Source organism: Malania oleifera, chromosome 12 (assembly GCF_029873635.1).
Source record: "Malania oleifera isolate guangnan ecotype guangnan chromosome 12, ASM2987363v1, whole genome shotgun sequence".
NCBI lineage: Eukaryota > Viridiplantae > Streptophyta > Magnoliopsida > Santalales > Ximeniaceae > Malania > Malania oleifera.
The window spans coordinates 84279968-84303762 of record NC_080428.1 but is presented as its reverse complement, the minus strand read 5'-3'; the positions used below and the strand labels follow the sequence as shown (position 1 = coordinate 84303762).

General features: G+C 38.8%; 1 protein-coding gene across 1 annotated transcript; it reads right to left on the bottom strand.

Moving 5' to 3' along the window:
* Positions 1-5886: 5886 nt before the first annotated feature.
* On the bottom strand, positions 5887-23680 carry LOC131144780 (sphingosine-1-phosphate lyase). The gene is made up of 15 exons (XM_058093636.1): positions 23349-23680; positions 23208-23253; positions 11859-12010; positions 11674-11733; positions 10503-10727; positions 10270-10411; positions 10018-10068; positions 9541-9632; positions 7827-7953; positions 7397-7412; positions 7145-7252; positions 7003-7057; positions 6754-6900; positions 6441-6519; positions 5887-6223 (listed from the first exon to the last, which is right to left on the bottom strand). The coding sequence occupies exons 1-15, from the start codon at positions 23546-23548 to the stop codon at positions 6101-6103; spliced, it is 1623 nt and encodes a 540-aa protein (XP_057949619.1). The 5' UTR covers positions 23549-23680; the 3' UTR covers positions 5887-6100.
* Between the last annotated feature and the right edge of the window lie 115 nt (positions 23681-23795).

Sequence of the window (23795 nt, the reverse complement as noted above, 5' to 3'; positions counted from 1 at the left end):
CATGGCAGAACATACTGTATTTCATAAACATATCTCATCTCATATCATAGTAATAATATCATAAAACAATCCTAGTAGGTTAGCTGACTGTTGTCATGTATTACCCACATATGACTGAGTTGTGTGGTCCGAAGGTGAGACCTGAGAATGGTTGGCCGACCACTGCCAAGTCAATAGTCTAGTCTGTAGGTCCGATGGGTCTACCCAGACTGGTCCGTACACTAGGGGTGATAACGGCACACTTCTTGAAAATAACCACATCGACCATCCAATCTCACACCACTCCGTACAGTGGTGTTAACACAAATATCATGATCACGAGGACCATGGACACATAGCAACGGTACCCTGTAAGTGCTAGCCTAAACCAAACCAACCAGGTTCTGATATCATATACATATACTAAAACCGTGATACATACATATCTCATATCATTTATTTTCACATCAATCATATCATTTCACATATATACGTGTATCATGAAAATCATCGGCTCGTACTCCAGTATTACACATTTTAACCTAGCACGACCCATACGCCAGCAAATCATATAGCACAGCCCGTATGCTAGCAAATCATATAGCACGACCCGTACGCCAGCAAATCATATAGCATGGCCCGTACGCCGGCAAATCACATCCACACATATATATATATATATATATATATATATGAAAAACATCTCGGCTCGTATATAACATTTCTTTTAACTGTCATTAAGTCAAATTTAGCTTAAGAGCCTGACCTCAACTCAGGGATGATTTCCTACGTTCCCAATCAACACCCTTGGAAATGAAAACCTCCAGTATTAAACTTTAATATTTTAACCCATAAAACACTTTTCTTAACTGTCACAAATCCAAATATTGAGTAAAAAGCCTTACCTTGGATATGGGATGGTTTCCACCTTACTTTCACCGATGATCCGCTCCAGCAGATTCAGAAAGAACTCCGCCAGGAGCGTCGTGGTGACTTCGGATTGTCGATCCGACGAAGATCTGGCCTGAAATTGATGAAAGAAGGAGAGAGGACCGAAGGGGAGAGAGAGGGAAAAAAATTTAGCTTTTTAAAGAAGCCTTAAACTTCTGGATTTCCATATTTATAGGATAACAGAATTCGTCGACAAGCCCAACCTTCGTCGATGAGTCCTTAACAAATTTTGTCGACGAGACCCTATATTCATCTACGAAATTTAGGCTACCTCAGAACCCCTCTCGATATTTTCTCATCGATGAAACCCTATGTTCGTCGACGAATTCTCTTAAACCTTCGTAGATGAAACTCTGTGTTCGTCGACGAAGCTTGGCAGCTTCCCGTCTTTCCCAATTTCCATTTCCCTTTTCTTTTATTATTTAACTACCATTTATTCGGATCGTTACAGAATTCGTCGACGAGACACGTCACCTCGTCAACGAGTCCTGAAGAAGTTTCATCGACGAACCTTCTCTCCTCGTCGACGAATTTCAGACAGTCATATACTCCCTCTCGGTATCTTCTCGTTGACGAAACTTGTCCTCATCGACGAGATCCCCTAGTATCCTCGTTGACGAATCCCCTAAGTTTGTCGAGGAGAACCTTATTAATTTCTTGGGTTGTTATATTCTCCCCTCCTTATAAAATTTGGTCGTAGAAATTTACTATCTGTATTACCTTCTATCATCCCATAAAGGCAAATGGTCTACTTTGTTTTATTACTTACCCTCACTTATGGCGGGGGAATATCATGGTTACAATCTAAGTTCTGGGAGATTACACATATAAAACTAAAAGACCACCTACTAACTAATTCAATACATGTACCTGCAAAGAAACTTTATCTAATTACTTATACTTTACCTGCCATGACTAACCTCTTCGAACAACTACGGATATTTATGTCTGATCTGCTCCTCGAGTTCCCAAGAAGCTTCCTCTATAGCATAATTTTTTCACAAAACCTTTACTAACAAAATTTCTTTTGTGCGCAGTGTCTGTGTCTTTCTATCCAAAATATGTGCCGGTACTTCTTCATAAGCCAACGAATCCTTAAGTTCTATCCCTACATAGCTGATGATGTGAGACGGGTCTGAGACGTATTTCCTCAACATAGTAATATAAAACACGTCATGAATTATAGCCAGAGCTGGCAGCAAAGCTAGCCTATAGGCAATTGGCCCTACTTTCTCCAGTATCTCAAAAGGGTCAATGTACCTAGGGTTCAACTTGCCCTTCTTCCCAAATCTCATAACTCCTTTTAGGGGAGCCACTTTCAAAAATACCCAGTCCCCTACTTTAAATTCCAATTCCCAGCGATGTGTGTCTGCATAACTTTTCTGCCGACTCTGTGCAGTATTAATTCTTTCTCTAATCAGTCAGACTTTATCATAAGTCTGCTACACTATCTCTGGACTCAAAACTTGTCTCTCGCCTACCTCATCCCAGAAAAGAGGAGAACGACATCTCCTACCATATAGTGCCTCGTAAGGTGTCATGCCGATGTTAGCTTGATAGCTTTTATTGTAAGCGAACTCGACTAACGGCATAAAATGAGTCCAGCTCCCCCAAAAGTCAAGCACACAAGCATGAAGCATATCTTCTAGTTTCTGGATCGTCCTTTCAGTTTGACCATCTGTCTAAGGGTGGAAAGCAGTGCTAAATGCTAATTGTGTACCCATAGCCTTTTGAAAACTTTTCCAAAACCGCAAAGTAAACCGAGGGTCTCGGTCAGAGACTATGGATACCACTACCCCATGGATACAAACTGGATATGGGCAATCCGATATATACCATAGAATCCTGCATCGCGTATCCATCAAACGATGTGGTCCTCTGCCTCCAACCAGCACTTAGCAAATTGTGTGCCCCCTCGGCAGAACAAGGGGTCGGCGTGCCCATCAGCCCATGCTCGGCTGGATTGGTGATCATCACCCATCGTCAACACGCTCTGATTAGACGGCCCTAGATCGATCCTGCAAAATGCACAAGCGCAACACAATGAATATAGACCTCTTCTAATAATTTTATTGTAATAATTAATGGGAAAATAATGCCATTTATATTTTTTCTTTGTCCATATCTCAACTTTTGAAAATTAAAATTTAATGTTTAAAAGATACAACATTCATGGTGATTTATTATATAAAAAAATTGGCATGATTCTACGAATCATCTTCATTAATAAAATATTAGAACATGTTAAAAAGAAATGAAAAAAATAAAACAATTAATCTATGGGATATGATAGGATCATCATGTCATTTTACTTCGCGATTAAAATCATATTTTATTAATTGGAGAATTATTATGAAATGGAAAGAAACGAGAATAAAATGTAATTAAAATTAAATGAAAAGCATTTAAAAATTTAAACCCACTTACATAATTACAAATTTAATTACTTTTATTTCTAATTTTTCTTATAGCACGTTAGTTTAGTTTGCTAAAATATATTATATAGATACAATAATCATTTAAAGTTGACAATTATAAAGTAATAATTTTGAAATTTAACTCCTGCATATCACCATATGATTTCGACATCAATAACATAGCAAACAAAAGATTACACATAACACATGAAATGAAATAAAATATTATCAAAAAAAAAAAAAAAAACCTAACCTCAAATTTAGGCGTTTAGAAATTATGCCTTCAATCAGCCCAACTAATTTATCAGTCACACTAACAATCTTATTAATCAAACAATTTCTTCAATCAAAAATATAAATTTGAATTCAAGAACATATGAGAAGTTTTAAAATGAAGTTACCCCATCAGCTCCTTTTATATGTTTCTCCTCAACATTCATGAGCAACGTTTGGCTAGCCAACGTTCACCTGCACTCATCCGGCCACTGCCCTCTCTGCTCTGCAAGTCTCCTTTGTCTCTCTGTTTTGTGCGCAAAAAATTGAAGGAGAAAGGGCGTTTGAAAGGCCGAAGCAAATCTCACAGGCCCAAGTTGCGAGATTTGTCATGTGTCAGCTCACGGTTGATTTTTGCTACAAATCTCGCAACTTCATCCCGCGAGATTAATTAACTATCTTGCCACACGTTAGATACCGGTTCATTTACCCCTACAAATCTCGCAGCTAGGTCCTGCGAGATTTGCTTCCCATCATGTCACGTGTCACAATGAGAAAGCCTAACCTTTTAAATCTCGCAGCACCTAGTTGCGAGATTACGTAAGAATTAAACTAGGAAAATTTTTCTCAAACAAAGTATTATTTAATATTTTATTATAAAATAATAACAAAATGGGAAAAAACTCCCTTCTTCTTAGTTTGGCTGATTTTGTAATTCTTTTAATGTAGATTTGAGAGTATAAAATTTGAATTTTGAATTTAGAATTATTTAAATATGAATAAAATATTTTTAAAAAAATTATATTAAAATTATAATAATACTTAAATTCCATTCAAATTATTCAAGAATTCATAGAATAAAATCCAACAACACCCCATTTATTTTTAAAAACTATCAAAAAAATTTAATGTTTTAATTTTATTAACAAAATGAACTTTCAATTAATTAATGGTTACTCAACCGTAATGTAAACGTTAACAAAATTAATTTTAACTATAATAAAATGATATTTTAAAATGACATTTTAAAATGACACCTATTTAATAAATTAAATTAAAAATATTAATCAACATAATGTCTTAAAAACTAACTAAGCAATTCAAATACCTAATTGATTCTTAAATTAACTAATCTATTTGGTCCAATCACTAGGTTAACCAATTGACATCACTATAACAAAAAAATCTATTAATATTTTAAAATTTTTAAATATATAAGAAAAAATTTATTAATAAATCATAAAAAATATCTAGTAATTATAATACTACAAATTATTTATTAAATGTAATTTTCATCGAAATTTAATGACTAAATACATCATAGAACAAACTAAACATAATTTAATATTTTAAAATTCAAGTAACTTATCAAACATAGTGTTACAAAAAGATAATTTTCAAAATTCAAATTTTTATAAACTAAAATTACAAAATTAAATTTTAATATTTTTTATCTGTAAATATAAATCCAAAAGGAATAAATAAAATTAAAATTTATATTAATTGGTTGATCATTATTTGAGGCAATTTACTAACTTTTTCCTGATTTCTTAATTTTATTAGAGACAAAATTTAATTTTTTCAATAAATTTCATGGTTGACTAATGACTAACTAACAAAAGGTTCATTTTGTCAAAAAAATAAATAAATTTCAGAGAATTTTGCGATAGTTTTTGAAAATTGGGGCAGTGGACTGTTGTATTCTGAAAAGTAAAGAGGTGTTGTTGGATTTTACCCAAATTCATATTACCCAAATTCTGATTTCTTAATTTTTCAAGAATTAAAAATAATTTGATATTTTTGTAATTATAATAAATTTGGAAAGAAAATATAAACTATTATTTTTGAAGCCTGAAGATAATTTTTAAAAAGTAGTTGGTAAAAATTTATTACTTTTAGAATGTCAATTTTTAAAACCTGAAGATAATTTTAAAAATGATAATAATGTAGTTAGAGAATTAAATTATCTTCTAAATAAAACCCGAAGGCTCCAAAAAATTTACCAACTACATTTTGGATCTAATTCGACATTCATCCAGATTCCCAATTTTTAAAACACGATGAAAATATTTCACAAACAGAATGAATTCTCATAAACCCCAAATATCAGCATTGCGTAGCCTAAGCATCAAAGATTATCAAATCACATCGTCAAGAATCTTCAAAAATTACCGTGGCCAAGCCAAAGACTAGCAAAGGGTTCGAGAGCGCCTCACCTCTGACCTCACCATAATCAATCTCACCCTTAATATTTACAAAATTGAAATACAAAACACCACAAAACTTGCATTTAATTGAAAAAAATCACAGGAATTCAAGAGAATCAGAAGCAATGAACATGGTTGTATCACAATTCACAACCTAAAAATATTCCACAATTGTATTGATTCTATTTGAGCAAAGACATCATGTAAAAAATGAAAATATCAATTACTGGAAGTTTTTGTTTCCTTCAAATCATTTTCTTCTTTAAACATTGACGACGAATTTTAGCACAACATGTGAAAAATTTGGAGCAAGCCCTAAAGCAGGAAATGCCATTAGCATGAACTGTCCATGAAATTGACCAATAATTCCTGAACCATAACTCTATCAGGCATCCTCCCTGCAGCGCCATATATCGGAGCAAGCCCTCCATTTATTGGCCCTGGGTTTTTGATAACCTGTAAGGTAAAATATAGTATCGAGTCAACATAAACGAGCTCAGAGTCAGAGCACCGTTTTCCGTGTCCATTACTAACTAACTCATTAGGCACATTAATTCCAGCAATTACAGCAGGGGTAGAAGCGTAGAACCAAACAAATTGTGAGGAGAGTTCAATGCATTTTTTATTTTTTATTATTACCCAAAAAGATAGAGAGGTAAACTAAAAAACTTACGGTTTGCACAGATTCCCTCAAATCCCTGAGGAAGTCCTCAACAACTGGAACATGTTGAAGAGTTATGCAGATATGAATGCTGATTCAAGAACAAAACATTAACAGGATCAGTTTTGTTGAATAAAATCATACTCCATCACTCAAAAGATTTATTTAATATAAAAAAACAAAGAAATTGTAACTTTAAAGGCCAGATCAGTTCAATGCTCATGTCAGTGAGTCAATGGCACTAGTTGCCATTAAAGGAGGCATATAATATCTACCTTGCAGCACACTACCCCTACAATTTAAGTTCATATTTGAAAAAACCAACCTGTTGGGTCTCTGTAATGCATTCAAATGCCAGCCTTTAGAGGACAGTAAGTCGTTCACTTCAAATATGTCTACCACATTAGATCCAAATGCCACAACTGTCATATCAGGCCTTCCAATGATAAATAACTCAGAAATCTCCTTTATTCTGCAAAATAAGATAACAGTAGTCATCAATGTTCTAAAATTTCAGATGAAAAGTGCATGAGGGTGCTGCCAGAGCAACATGTAACCATAACCCCACACGCACCCTCTCTGTATTTTCTTTGATACTTCCATTATCTCTTTCGTGTTCTCCAAGTACCCTATACAATATAATGGAAAAAAGTAAGCACTCCATAGCCCAAAAATTAGTTTACAGCAAGATTTGAGTAACTCATGTAATTTGTCACCTTCTAGTCCTAGAGACATCAATGCTGCCCAAGCTCCAGCAATTAACCCCCCAGGCCTGCTTCCAGCAATGGTTGGGGACACATAAAGCCCACCAGACCACTCAGTAACTGCAGCACATGTATACCAAGTACAAAGAAATCAAAACCAATTCAGCACAATGACAAGAAACTTCATTTCAATGTTTGTCGCAATCACTCATCAGTTGAAATATTCTAACAAAAATAAAAGCTATATTAAGGAAGCTAACATACCAGCAACAAATTGGTGCTGTTGATGACAGGAAGCACAAGCCATATGCCATAGATCACAGAAAATTAGTAATTTCATCATGATCAGAAATAAACACAAGAAAATCTTCAGAGAGAAGCATAACTAATCAATACATAGGATCTACATTTCAAGCAACATATTTGGCATTGATATGATAACAATACTATCATTCTATAACTCCATAAACTCTATCATGCACTGGTAGAATTAAAAGAAGAGGCTTCCTCAATGACAGTCTCCATGCATAATTACCCAAAACAAGCAATGACTTAACTGACTTCAACCCTTTTCTCCAAAAAAACAAAAAGCAAAAACAAAACTGACAAACACTGGAGACTGAAAACGTTCAGCTACCTCCAATCCCCAAAAGGAAACAATGCTTACTCAAGTTGAGCGAAAGTAGTAGATTACCTTTCTAATGTCATGATTTCTGTATAAAACTACACTCGTTCCCTTGGGAGCCAAACCATATTTATGTACATCCACTGATATGGATGTCACTCCTTGGACAGAAAAGTCAAAGGGTGGAACAGGGTACCTGAAAAGAAAATTTTAGATTTTCAGATCTGAAAAGACATAATTGGTTCATGATGAAACTCGAAAAACACAAGACAAGCATTCCTAGGAATTTTTAGGATAGTCAAGTTTGTCATTCAGACAGCCAATAATAAAAAAAATCAAAAAGATGTTCATCATTGAAAAGAATTCCAGTCATAATATCAAATTCGAACTTGTTCTAGAACCAAAAAAAAACAAAAAAAAAAAAAACAAAAAAACAAAAAAAAAACAAAAGAATTGTTTGTCTTTGTGTGTATATGTCTGTTTCTTTCTTTGTGTGTGGACACTTGTATTGATGTCAAAGATAAAAAGGCAAGACATGAAACTGCCCCAGGGAGACTGTCCAAGCAGTTAATGAAGGAACTAATTGCCAGGAAAGCTTTTATTACTGATAGACATATTTTGCTGGGATGTCAAATACTCCATCAAATTAGTTACTATCTGTTAGCAACAGAGGAACAGGCTGCATCATAAAAAATAAAAAATAAAAATCCACAAAATAGGATTTCAACCTTCTGATTTGAATTCCCGTTATCACCAACACAAGAATGTGCCCTGTCAGAATCTACAACTACAGGGTTTAACCTCTCAAAATCACTAATTTTCAAATCCACAGAAAAACTTTATCCTGCCAACCACACGAAGTGTAATATAGGTATAGGCTAATTTCATAGCTTACATCTTAAGTCATGACAAAAATAAGCACTGCAACCATTTGAGAACTGATCCATCAACTCCAAAACGAAGTACATTCACTTGAATCTCACCCTTTGGCCCATTGTTTGACAGAATACAGGACTGCCCATGACAAGATGAATAGCTAAGTAAGTTGTGTGCCCAATTCTAAACAATCAGCAGATTTGATTTGAAAATATAACTCTCAAGGAATGCCCAATTATACACATTTGAAATGTACTTGTAAAGAAACACACGGCAGCCCCAAATGAACAGTGAAATAAGTTGTGTACCCGATTCCAAATAATCAGTTTAAGTTCGAAGACTTGATTTGAAAATATAATTCTCAACGAACATGCAATTATACACATTTCAATGTAACTCTAAAGAGAACACAATGAGAGCGGGCCTTAGATCAGCAGTAAGGTTGCTCCTTTGTAACCAGCTGGTCATGGGTTTGAGTCCAAGGAAACAGCCTCTTAGTATAAAAAGCAGGGGTAAGGCTGCATGCACTGTGATGACCCTCAATCCTCAAAAAGCGGAAGCCTTGTGGCTCAAAGACACCCTTTCTAAAGAGAATACAACCTTGCTGGATGGACCAAAATACTCAAATAGGTAGCTTAGCATATCACATATGATCTGGAATAAAGCTTTCCACAGTTGTGTCCAGAAAGAACAGTCAAGTTCTCAAGAGTATGAAACAAAAAACCTGAAATCATTATGGATGCACGATTTGTGGAAACATTTAAGATAAACTGGCAAAAGAGAAGTATGTGTCTTATAGAAAGGAAAAAGTACTCAAAATTTCAGGCTAATCTTAGAAGCATTAAAATAAGCACAATGACAGGCAATGAATTTGTAAGACACAGGTTTATCAGTTAGTCAGCCATACCCAAGCTTACGAGCAAAAGGCAATACAAAACCACCAAGACAAAGATCAACATGGAGGCAGATTCCGAAACTAAAAGCCAATTCTCCAAGCTCCTACAAGAGAAATCAACAAATTTCTTCATAAGAAGCTGATAATAAATGTTAGATTACCACTTTACTTAAAAGCTTAAGCTATTAGGTTGTAGACCAAAAATGTAAACCAAGCTTTAACACTCCCCCACACGTGCAGCCTGACAGCACGTGGAGAGAAACACACAATAGATAACACCCATTACAGGGAATACAATAATTTTTTAAACACCATACAATAAATGCAAGCAACAAGACTAGAACCTAGGACCTCCTGGGAACCAACTTTGATACCATGTTAGATTACCACTTTCGCTAAAAACTTAAACTGTTACGCTGTGGCCCGACAATGTATATCAAGCTTTAACAAGAACTTAATAGCATCCAATTAAAAAGTCAGGATCTATACCTCAATGGGGTCAATGATGCCATGAGGGAACCCAGGTGCAGATCCAACAATCTGAAGAATCGTGAACTCAGTTAGTTAAATCAGCATAAATCCTAAGTAAGAAAAGGACACCTTAATCTCACAGCAACCAATCAACTGTGGGGGAAAAAAAAAAGTTACAAAGATAGTTCACTCGCACTGAATTGCTTCCTCAGAGTTTCTATGAGAAAAACACATCAACTGCAAAATAAGCTTTGAAAGTATAGTCCATACCAAGATGGTGTTTTTGTTAATATATCGCCTAATTGCCCTCACATCTGCTTGGAATTCTTTATTCACAGGGACACGCCATAGCTTGATGTTGAAGTATTGTGCAGCCTTGTCATATGCTGAGTGTGCGGATTCAGGTATTATCCTGTGCTTGGGAAGCAAATAATTTCATGAATTATTCTAAGATCAATAACAGAATGGAACAAAATTTAAGTAAATAAAGTCAAGCAACATACATTTCTGGTTTTGTGATTCCCTTCTTCGCTTTCATGTACTCACGTGATGACTTCACAGCTAATAAAATACTTTCAGTTCCTCCTGATGTCATATTTCCACAAACTTGTCCTCCCGAAGCTTTTTCTTTACTACCAAGCAGTGCAGCTGTCATTGCAACTACTTCTCCCTCAAATCTTACTACACTCTGGAATACATCAAGATGCAGTGGGTTTGTATGTGCAAACCTGAACGATGATTCAAAGTTTCAAACAACAATGCCATAAGCAAGTAAAATTTTGAAAAAAGAACTGAATTAATGAGATTCAACGGAGTGAAACATAAAACGGCCTCCAACTTCATAGGAAAAGCATTATAAACACACTTCCATTCGGTAACATGTAATCATGATGAAATTGTTATCAATTACCATAAGGTCGAAATTTAAATATTCCATAATGTTCCAATATTTCCCAAGCAAAAAAAAAAAAAATCTCTCCTCTCCAAGTCTGAGCCAATTTGAACTCCTGAAGTTTATCAAAATTCAAGACTCCTGTGTAGGATGTTCTGGGATTCACATGTCTGGCAGTAAAGCAAACACCTGCTATGCCCTTGTGGAAACCAATAACAGTTCCACACAAGCATATGTCCATCAAAGATGTATTTAAGATGCTTTTAAATACCTGGAATAAGCGGGGTTTACACAGAGAAAAAAATACAAAGGGCTTGTACAAAGAGAAAAGTATAAATTACGAAAGTTAGATAATTGCATCTTTTTTCTTTTATTCAAAGAATCAAGTCTGGGTATGAAATCATTGAAATTTTACAGGCTACAAGGTTTCCTCTGTAGCACCTTAATCACAGATACGTCCTACTACAGCAAAATGGCAGACAAAGAGATTCAGAATTCTAAGACAAACTTAATTTAACTAACCCACAGTTCTCTCATTGAAATGTTACAGGCTATAATGTTTCTTCTGTACTAACTTAATCACAGATATGTTCTACTACAACTAAATGGTTGACGAAGAGAATTGAAATGTTACAGGCTGTAAGGTTTCTTCTGTACTACCTTAATTACAGATATGTTCTACTACAGCTAAATGACTGATGAAGAGATTCAAAGTTCTAAGACAATACTTAAATTAATTAAGTCATAGAATAAAAACTGTAGATGTTTCATATCTTACTAACATTGAATATGCGTCATTTATCAATGAAAAATGCGCTCCAGACTCACTCCCTCCAATATAGCTGCACAAAAATCAAAAACATATTGTGACAACAACTTAGATATTTAAAAAATAAAATAAAAATCAGTAACTTCTTATTTACATGAACATTTATGGAATTTCTTATCTAATAATTTCAGAACGTACACTGTACCAGAGCATTTGCCTTGCCAAGCGGCATCATTTGTTTTCTCATCTTTCATTTTCTCTATGACTGCTGCTCCAAAGCCTGCACTCGGGAGCTCAGTCCTCCAACCATCTCGTTTTGATTTACTACCTGACTGCATCTTATCCACAACCTGCACATTCATGAAAACAATAAATCTATAAAAGCAATGCAGCTGCCACTTGCAGCAATTAAAAAAAAATAGTAGAAGGAAATTTGTGAGCAAGTCCTGCAGAAAGGGAGACAACAGAGACTAAGCACCAGTTGTAGTTCTGATCAACCAACATAATTCTTTGAAATACATAGATTAATTTACTACTACGAGGTTTATATATTGTACATTTTCTTGAAGATTAAACATCCAAGAGCCTAAGCAGATCATAACACAAACAAACTTATAAACTAATGTCAGCACTACTAAAGTACTATATGGATCATTATAGAACAGTGATTTTAAGATCACCCATTGCTCACAATTACAAAATGGATAGGCCTTCCTCATTAAGGGTACTAGAAAACCAAATTGGCCCTTCAGCGAATAGGTACAAACTGGAAGGATGAACTTTTAATAAACAAAATTTTTTTTTAAAAAAAAAGGACCTTAAGCAACAAGGCTCCTGGATTTGTGAGGATAAGGGGAGGATGATCACAATGTACGCAGCCTTACCCCTGCTTTTATGTAGAGAGGCTGTTTCCTTCTACCCCAACCCGGAGACCAACTGGTCACAAAATTAGTTTACAGATTTTAGCATGATAACACATTGAAAAGGTGTCTACTGAACAAATAGCAAGCTATCTCACAAAACAAATTATGAGAGTGCAGACAATCCAAGACACAGCCATCAAGTAAAGACGTTTACTGCCAAAAAAACTGGTAAATTGAGGGGCCATTGGGAGTTCATTGGATTTTTTAGAACACTTCTTTAAATATCATTTAGACATCAAACTTGCTTTGATCGCATTTAGATGCCTCCAATTTTTTCTCTTGAACATTGTGGAAAGCTAACACAATTTGGGTATAAAAAAATGACCTCACTGAGAAATGGTGTTGGTATCTTGGTGATATATCCATGTTACATTGTACATTGTCCATTTGCATCCTAAAACTGAATATAAAAACATTAGAAAAAAAATCACTTGAAGTAGGAAGCCATGGTGCCCCTTACTTCTTTCTTCTATTCCAAATAAAAGATATTGACAATCCGCAATTCCAATGACTAATTTCAAAAACTGCATTTGCTTAGTGTCAGGATCCCACACCATGAGTGCATAAGGGAAATATTAATCATATTAAGAGGGACTAGGTCTCAACCTTCTGAAGCACCTTTTTTAAGCCAAATTAAAAGGCCCCAAGTCGGGCCAAGACCATTTTACACCCAAGACCTAGCACAAAAGTACAAAACACTATTATATGGGGAAAAAAAGAAAAAAGAAAATAAAAACAGAGGCAGACAGATACAGGAGCATTTAAAGCACAAAACCCCATTATATGCCCTATTTGATGGTCCAAACTTGTCAAGGCCAAATCAAGTCCAAGGGCAATATATTGAACAGCAAAACTTTCACATAGTAGAGTTCAAGATTTCATCAATTAGATGAGGCCGTTGAAATGAAACTCATCTGCACACTTCTACATAAATTTGTGAAGTCCCACCAATACTGGCGAGATGGTGCCCTAATGTTCACCATGTTGAAGTGTCACGGGGCAAATATTTCACACCTTTGTGAATGGACCGTGTGGCGCTAGCTAAAGCCATCTTGTTTAACTAACTAACCCAACGTTTACCACAATTCACCAATGGAACACTTTCATTGTCATTCAAGCAAATATATGCAAAAGCAATAAGCAACTTATGAAGGCAATGACACTTAGCAGTAAACATTGAAGCAACATAATTCATTATCAACACCTCCGTTAATAATGTGTGTTTAGCGAGGGATGCAAGTAGGCTAAACACGTTTACAATAGCTAGTGAGTTTTTCAATTTGATGAACACACACCCTCCCCTAAAGAGCTTTCTATGCTATTCTCACTTTGGCACTAGGAAACATCAATGACTGAGGAGTCATACTCCCCTTTTTAGCCTTGGGAAAAACTATCTCTGAAAAATAACCCTATTCTAGTATTTACATGATAGAAACTCATCCCAAACACACAAGACAAACGGTCACAGGCAAGCATAATGCCCTGAACAAGCTTGGCTTGTGACGCTCCCCCGCTTAGGCGGTCGACTTCCTCGTAGACTTTGACGCTAGGTACACTTCAACTTTGTCCACAAACTGTTGCATATCTTCTACAAAAACCCAACTGATTTCTTCATCGCCAAGGCCTTTCCACTTCACTGAGAACTCCTACCACTTCTTCCTTGAGGATGTGAACTCTCTGTCTGCAAGGATGTCTTCAACTTCTCGTCTATCGGGTTGCACTATCTTCACTTTTACTTTGGTTGACTGACTTCTGCTTAGATCTTCGGTGTTGGCGTTGAACGGTTTGAGGCAGTTGACGTGAAACATAGGATGCACTTGAATCCAAGCCAAAGGGTCAATTATGTAAGAGGCCTTCAAAACTTTGGCCAATATGGGGACTGGTCCTTCATATTTACAAAGTAGGCTCCTCTCTCGTTCCCGTAGTGACCTGATCTGTTCAGGATTGAGCTTAACAAGAACCAAGTCACAAGCTCAAAAGAACTCTTGTTGGTTGTTGAGCTCTTTTGGGAATTGAAACAAAACTGAGCCACATCAATTAGTTGCACCCAATTCTTTGGCGTTGACAAAATGGCCAAGTACTCTTTCTAGTAACCCGTTAAATCTCTCCGTCCATCTGTGGATGATAGCTTGAAGAGATGTTAAGCTATAAACCGAGGATTCTGAGAAGTTTTGTCCAAAAGATGCCGGTGAATCTTGAGTTTCGGTCACTGACAATATCTTGGAGAACACCCCAATACTTCACAATATTCTTAAAGAATAGTTGTGTCATCTCCTCTGCCGAATAGTAATTTGGTGCGGATATAAACGTACCATACTTCGAAAACCTATCTATAACCACAAATATGGACCCTATATCTCCCATTCTAGGCAAGTTGGTGATGAAGTCCAGTGAGATACATTTTCACGGTCTGGATGGTACTGGTAGGGACTCCAGCAGCCTTGCAATCTTCTTCAGCTCCACCTTCTCTTGTTAGGGGGTGAAACAAGTACAGGTATAATCAACCACATCATCACGCATGTGCGGCCAATAAAACCTCTGCTACAATAATGCCAAAGTGCGCTGCTACCCTAGATGTCCAGCCCACATGGTATCATGATGCTTTCTCAACAGTGTCATCCTCAGATCTCCAGCTTATGGAACAAAGAGCCTACTACCATGGGTCATCAACAATCTGTCTTCCATCTAGAACTAACGTGATGTCCCCTCTTCGGTCAACTTTATGAGGTTCTACGCAATAGGATCTTTGGCTAAATTCTCCTTGATGCGCTCCCGCATCGTTGTCGTAACAGTACTCACTGTCAAGTGTGTTACCACCTGTAAAACCGCCAGCTCAGCCTTTCTGCTTCGTGCATCAGTAACTTGGTTCACCTGCCCCACCTTGTGCTCAAATGAGAAATCAAATTCCACCAAGAATTCTTGCCACCGGCCTTGCTTAGGTGTCAAATTCGGCTGTGTGAAGAAGTGGCTAACACCTGAGTTATCTATTTTCACCACAAACCTTGACCCAAGCAAGTAATGCCGCCACACGCGGAGATAATGTATCACCGCTAGCATCTCTTTCTCTTGAGTTGTGTACTTCCATTCCACTTCACTAAGCTTACGGCTCTCGTACGCAATAGGATTTCCCTCTTGTAACAAGACTCCTCCAAGAGCATAGTCCGATGCATCTGTTTGTACTTAAAGGGTTTCATGACATCTGGAAGAGCAAGTACCAAATCTCTCATTACGGCATCCTTCAAGTCATCAAAAGCTCCCTGGCACTTCTCTCTCCAATTCCACCCTTGACCCTTCTTTAGTAGTTCTATCAAAGGAGCAGTTTTCCTTGAGTACCCCTCTACGAACTTTCGGTAATAGTTGGCAAGATCAAGAAAGGAACGCAACTCCTTCACTATCGTTAGGATCTTCCACTCTTGAATAGCTCTCACCTTCTCCATATCCATCCTCATATGACCTTGCTCAATCACATGATCAAGGAATTTGATGCTACACTAAGCGAAAGAGCACTTCTCTTTCTACCCAGTCAACATAACTTGGATAGTAGTAGGCACCAGCTCTTGGCCTACTTCTTCCTCTACCACCACCGTGGAGAGACATCTGTTCACCCCTTCTCAATCCCTTCTTGAGTTGCATGGCTGAAAGGAACTTCTCATTGTATACTTACCTTGCAACAGCTTGTACCATGCAAAGGTGATTTCTCATTAGACATAAAGAAACCAGTAAAAGGCATCAGCACTGCCTTATCTCCCTCAAGAAGTCCATTCCCTTTTTTCACATGGTTAACCTACCAAAGCGTGCAGCGTTCACCCTGCCTATCCTTTGGTGCTTGGCGTGACACCCTGCCTACCACTCCTGGGCGCTTGGGGTGGCACCCTGCATACCCTCTTGGGCACTTGGCGTAAACATACCCTTTCTCCTCAAGATTAACTTACCAAAGCGTGCAACGTTCACCCTAACTACCCTTTAGCGTTTGGCGTGACACCCTGCCTACCCCTCCTAGGTGCTTAATGTCACAGACTGAATATTTCACACCTTTGTGAATGGACCGTGCGGCGCTAGATAAAGCCCTCTTGTTTAACTAGCCAGCCTAGTGTTTGCCACAATTCACCAACAAAACACTTTCATTGTCATTCAAGAAGATATAAGCGGAAGCAATAAGCAGCTTATGAAAGGAATGACACTTAAGCAATAAACATTGAAGCAACATAATTCATTATCAACACCTCCGTTAATAATATGTGTCTAGCGAGGGAGGCAAGTAGGCTAAACAAATTGACAATAGCTAGTGAGTTTTACAAGTTGATGAATACTCACCCTCCCCTAAAGAGCTTTCCATGCTATTATCACTCTGGCACTAGGAAACATCAATATGATCGAGGAGTCCTACTTCCTTTTTTAGCCTAGGGAAAAACTATCTCTGAAAAATGACCTACACTAGTATTTACATGATGGAAACCCATCCAAAACGCATAAGACAAGCAGTCACAGGCAAGCATAATGCCCTGAACAAGCTCGACTCGTGACGCTCCCCCACTTATGCGGTTGACGTCCTTGTAAACTATGACGCTAGGTACACTTCAACTTTATCCACGAATGGTTGCATATCTTCCACAGAAACTCAGTTGATTTCTTCGTCACCAAAGCCTTTCCACTTCACTAAGAACTCCTGCCGCTTCTTCCTTGAGAATGTGAACTCTCTGTCTGCAAGGATGTATTCAACTTCTCATCTGTCGGGTTGCACTGTCTTCAATGCTGCTCTAGTTGGCTGACTTCTGCTTAGATCTTTGGTGTCTATGTTAAACGGCTTGAGGCAGTTGACATGAAACACAGGATGCACCTTCATCCAAGTCGAGTGGTTAATTCTGTAAGAAGCCTTCTTGACTTTTGCCAAGATGGGGACTGGTCCTTCATATTTACGAAATAGTCTTCTATCTTGTCCCTGTAGTGACTTGACCTGTTCAGGATTAAGCTTAAGAAGCATCAAGACACCTACGTTGAAGTGTTGCGGTCTTCTCCCCTAATCTGCCCACTTCTTCATCCGCTTAGAAGCTTTCTCCAAGTAGGCTTGGGCAATCTTTGCATTCATTCTCCATTCTTTGGTGAAGATGTACGCTCTGGGGCTCTTTCCTCTATACGGGCTCGTCCACTGTGTGAGGTAACAACGGTTGTTAGGCTGTAACAAGCTGAAAAGGGCTCTTGTTAGTTGTTGAGCTCTTTAGGGCATTGAAACAGAACTGAGCCATATCAAATAGTTGCCCTCAATTTTTCTGGTTGGCATTGACGAAATGACGCAAGTACCTTCTAGTAGCTCGTTGAGTCTGTCTGTCTGTCTGTCTGTGGGATGGTAGCTCGAAGAGATGTCAAGTTATGAACAGAGGATTTTGAAAAGTTTTGTCTAAAAGTTGCCGGTGAATCTTGAGTCACGATCATTGATAATATCTTAGGGAACACTCCAATACTGCACAATATTCTTGAAGAATAGTTGTGTTGTCTCCTCTGCTGAACAATACTTTGGTGCAGGTATAAACGTACCATGCTTTTAAAACCTGTCCATAACCACAAGTATAGACCCTGCATCACCCACTCTGGGCAGGTTGGTGATGAAGTTCAGTGAGACATTTTCCCACAGTCTGGATGGTATTGGTAGGGGCTCCAACAGCCTTGCAATATTCTTCTGCTCCACCTTGTCTTGTTGGCAAGTAAGACAAGTTCGGGTATAATCAACCACATCATCACGCATGTGCGGTCAATAATACCTCTGCTTCAGTAATGCCAAAGTGCGCTGACATCCTGGATGTTCGGCCCACATGGTATCATGACACTCTCTTAACAGTGTCTTCCTCACATCTCCAGCTCGTGGTACAAAGAGCCGGCTACCATAGGTAATCAGCAATCCATCTTCCATCCAGAACTAACGTTCTTTCCCCCTCTTTGGTCAGCTTCATGAGGTTCTGTGCAACTGCATCTTTGGCTAAATTCTCTTTGATGCGCTCCTGCATCGTCATGGTAACGGTACTCATTGTCAAGTGTGTTACCATCTACAAGGTCGCCATCTTGGCCTTCCGACTCAGTGCATCAGCAAATTGGTTTAGGCGCCCCACCTTGCGCTCAAATGAGAAATCAAATTCCAACAAGAATTCGTGCCACCGGCCTTGCATGGGTGTCAACTTCAGCTATGTGAAAAAGTGTCTAACACCCGAGTTATCCATTTTCACGACAAAACTTGACCCAAGTAAGTAATGTCTAACACCCGAGTTATCTATTTTCGTGACAAACCTTGACCCAAGTAAGTAATGTCACTACACACAGAGACAATGTATCACCGCTAGCATCTCCTTCTCCTAAGTTGTGTACTTCTGTTCCACTTCACTAAGCTTACGGCTCTCGTACGCAACAGGATGTCCCTCTTGTAACAAGACTTCTCCAAAGACATAGTCCGATGCAGCTGTTTGTACCCTGAAAGATTTCATGATGTCTGGAAAAGCAACTACCAAATCTCTCATCATGGCATCCTTCAAATCAAGGCTCCCTGGCACTTCTCTGTCCAATTCCACCCTTGACCCTTCTTCAGTAGTTCTGTCAAAGGAGTAATTCTCCTTGAGTACCCCTCTACGAACTTCCTGTAATAGTTGGCAAGACCAAGAAAGGAACGCAGCTCCTTCACTGTCGTTGGGATCTTCCATTCTTGAATCGCTCTCACCTTCTCCATTTCCATCTTAATATCACCTTGCTCAATCGCATAACCAAGGAATTTGATGCTCCGCTGAGTGAAAGAGCACTTCTTTTTCTTCATATACAAAGTATTCTCCTTTAGCTTATTGAACACCTTTCGTAGATGCTCTTTATGTTCCTATAGAGTGGAACTGTAGACAACAACATCATCCAGGTACACCACGACAAACTTGTCAAGGTACTCACAAAATACTAGGTTCATCAAGGTACAGAATGTCGCAGGCGCATTCGTTAACCCAAATGGCATCAACAAGAATTCATATGCCCCATATTGCGTCACACAGTTATCTTCGGCTCATTCCCATCAGCAGTTCTCACCTGATAGTAGCCCAACCTCAAGTCGAGTTTAGTGAAGTACTTAGCATGACTCAGCTGATCAAACAGATCGGCAATCAACAAAATAGGATACTTGTTGCACACTGTCACCTTGTTGAGCGCGCGGTAGTCTACACACATCTGCATGCTCCCATCATGTTTCCTCTAAAACAACATCAGTGCTTTGGAAGGGCAAATATATCCTGCTTCCAACAGATCATCAAATTGTTTTCTTAACTTTGCTAGCTTTGGAGGTATTATCCGATATGGCCCTTTAGCAAGTGGTTTCACTCCTGGCAATAACTCGATCTCAAGTTCCACACCCCGTCATTGAGGCAAGTTGTGAGGTAGCTTATCCGGCATCACCTCCTTGCACTCATCCAACACAGCTGGATGGTCATAGGCACTAGCTCTTGGCCTACTTCTTCCTCTACCATCACCGTGGCGAGATATGTTTGTTCACCCCTTCTTAAGTTGCTTGGCTGAAAGGAACTTCTCATCATCTCATTTCTTTACAACAACTTACACCATGCAAGGGTAATATCCCATTAGACACAGGGAACCAACAAAAGGCATGGGCACTGCTTTATTCACCCGCAAGGATTCCATTCCCAAAATGGCTTGGAAGTCATCCAACGGCACCGCTGTTACATTCGCATGACCTGCCCACTGCCCAAGCTTCAAAGTCACTTGCTTGGCTACTCCCAGAGTAGGTTGGGCTGCAGAATTCACCGCTTTCAAGCATCTTGAATCCTTCTCCAAGGATAAGTTGAGTCTCCCTGCTTCCGTATGTGAAAAAAAAATTAAGGGTAGCCTCGGTATCCACCATAGCATGGGTACTCTTCCCATTGATCCTCAAGTCCACAAACATCAATCCTTTTGCTTGTGTAACTTTTAGTGCTTTCGCTTGCTTTTCCAATGCGTTCACCAGCCGCATTGCACCCATCCTCGGGATATCTTCCTCTTCCTCATCACTTTCCAATGCCTACTCCACGGTGCAAGCTTGTAAGGCATTGAGTGATGCCTTATGAGAGCACTCGGCAACTCTATGAAAGCCTAGACATAAGTAGCATGAAATTCTACCCTTCCCGTGGGTGCGTTGAACCCTCAAGACAATGAAGCTTCTTTTGAAGTTGATGTCTTATAGTCGGCTCCCCCACTTTTGGGTTTACCCTTCTAGAAAGACTTTCCGTTGTTTCCACCTACGGCCTCTTTGGACAAAGCGGTATTATCACTAGCGTAGTCAGTTAAGCGTTCCGTGGCAGCTAGTCTTGAACTCTTTGCCTGTGAAGTTTTGTCCTTGCCCACAGTTTTAACCCCTCAAGAAAATAGAACATCTTGTCCTTTTCTGACATGTCCCCGATATCCAATATCAAAGCAGAAAATTGTTTCACGTATTCCCTGATTGACCCAGTATACTTGAGGTCTCTCGAGTTTTTCCTAGCATTGTACTCAACATTCTCAGAAAAGAATTGGGCCTTGAACTCTCTCTTCAAGTCTGCCCAACAATCCACTACACAGCGTCCATTCTCAATTTTATTGTACTTAGTACGCCACCACAGTTTGGCGTCACCAAGTACATAATCGCAATATCCACTTTCACCTGTTCTAAGTCCATCCTCAAAGCAGCGAAAGCACTGCTCTATATCAAACAAGAAGTTCTCCACTCCTTGGCATCACGGACACCCCCATACGTCCTAGGTTCTAGTACCTTGGTCTTGCCAAACCCCAAAGTGTTAAGAGTTTTCCATAGCAAGAACCATCATATTCATCTTTGCAGTCAAATCAGCTATCTGAGCTTGCAAGGTCTCCACAGTGTGGTGAAAGTCCTTTGATATTTCCACCATCGAACTTTATTAATGCTTTTGTGATTCCTCCAATTCATCAACACGTTCCATCAATCAGGCCATCTCTATGGCCACATTGTTGGCTGCCATCTCAACCTATGCTTCCAGCATGTTAATTCTCTCGACATTGGTCAGTATTGTCATTTACCAAAGCTCTACCAATCCCACAACGAAGGCAACTGAATTCACATAGCAACTAACCAAGCTTTGATACCAGGTGTCACAGGGCGAATGTTTCACAACTTTGTAAAATGGACCGTGCGGTGCTAATTAAAGCACTCTTGTTTAACTAGTCAGCCTAATGTTTACCATAATTTACCAACAAAACACTTTCATTGTCATTCAAGAAGATATGAGCGGAAGTAATAAGCAACCTATGAAAGTAATGACACTTAAGTAGTAAACATTGAAGCAACGTAATTCATTATCAACACCTCCGTTAACATTATGTTTCTACTTTCTAGCGAGGAAGACAAGTAGGCTAAACATGCTGACAATAGCTAGTGAGTTTTACAAGTTGATGAACACTTACTCTCCCTTAAAGAGATTTCTATGATATTCTTACTTTGACACTAGGAAACATCAATATAACTGAGGAATCATACTCCCTTTTTTAGCCTAGGAAAAAACTATCTCTGAAAAATAACCCTACACTAGTATTTACATGATGGAAACCCATCCCAAACGCACGAGACAAGCGGTCACAGGCAAACATAATGCCCTAAATAAGCTCAGCTCGTGACAAGCATGACACCCTACACACCCTCTTGGGCGCTTGGTGTAAACAATCACCTTTCACCTTAAGATTAACTTACCAGAACGTGCAGCCTTCACCCTACCTACCCTTTGGCGCTTGGCATGACACCCTGCCTACCCCTCTTGGACGCTTAGCATGACACCATGCATACTCCCCTAGGCGCTTGGCGTAAACCATTAGGTCCATTACCCCTTCTCCTCAATGTTAATTTACCAAAGTGTGCAGCGTTCATCCTGCTTACCTTTTGGCGCTTGGCATGAACCATTACCCTTTCTCTGTAGTGTGGTTGAAGTCCTCCGACAACTCCACCATCGAACTTTGTTGATCTCTTTGGGATCCCTCCAATTAATCAACGCATTCCCTCAGTTGAGCCCTTACTTCAACCACTTTGTTAGCTGACGACTCAGCCTATGTTTCTAGCACATTAATTTTTGGGGCATTGGTCGGCATGGTCACTTACCAAAGCTTTACTAGTCCCACAACGAAGGCAAATGAATTCACATAGCAACTAACCGAGCTCAGATTCCAGGTGTTACGAGTTGAATGTTTTACACCTTTGTAAATGGACTGTACGGCGCTAGCTAAAGCCCTCTTGACCGATAGGTAATGCTCTCCTTTTTAGCCTAGGAAAAAACTAACTCTGAAAAATAATCCCATACTAGTATTTATATGATGAAAACCTATCTCAAACTCACAAGACACGCGGTCACCAAATAAGCATAATGCCTTGAACAAACTCCACTCATGACAAGCTATGGGTATTTAATGTTCATTTTCCATAACACACTTTAAACGAAAATCTCATGCTGAAGAAAGCATTAAGTTCTCCCTCGCTCACTCATTCTAAACTGAAAAAATGCCGAAACCAACTAATTCGTTACGAACACCGACACGAACGGAAACGAGAATAGACGTTTAATTCACGAATCTATTGTTTCAAAAAACAAAACGCAAAATCAAAAAGATGCCTGACCTTCTGCTTCTCATCATCGATGTACTTCCTCACGGAGGGCACCAACCTGCTTTTCCAAAATTAAGATCACGATACGAGAATCAGAAGCTGGTGGAAATAATTAAATAAATGATCAAATGACATCGATGATAATTTCAATACTTGATGGAGTTCATGAAGAACCCAAGGAGGGTGGCTTTGAGTCCTCTGTCATGGACGGTGTTGAGGAACAACTGGAGCGCGCGAGCGAGGAACATGGCGAGGAGAGGAGCGAAGAGCAGAGCCAGAGGCTCGTACTGAGACAAGAACGAATTGGCAGCAGCTCTAAAACGAACCACGAACGACGTCGCAGAAGAGCCCATTGGAGATGGATACAACCGCCGAGACGTTGAGCGATTGAATCCGAGAGAGAGAGAGAGAGAGTGACAGAGAGAGAGATGGGAGCATTGGTTATCGCGTAGGGGATACGTCTGTTGCTTTGGCGGGTCTGCGCTCGCGTCGCTTTAGCTTCTTCGGCTGGTACTGGGGTCTATTGAGTTTAGTTTATCAGTTTACTATTTACTAGCAAATATTTTTAAGATTCTTGTTCATGAAAATTTGTATTCTATT

Coding starts and splice junctions, on each gene's coding strand:
- LOC131144780 (XM_058093636.1), bottom strand. CDS start 23,548: ATGGGCTCTTCTGCGACGTCGTTCGTGGTTCGTTTTAGAGCTGCTGCC. Junction 12,011..23,207: donor TCGATGATGAGAAGCAGAAG/GTCAGGCATCTT, acceptor ATGAATGTGCAG/GTTGTGGATAAGATGCAGTC. Junction 6,520..6,753: donor GCATTACAGAGACCCAACAG/GTTGGTTTTTTC, acceptor TTCTTGAATCAG/CATTCATATCTGCATAACTC.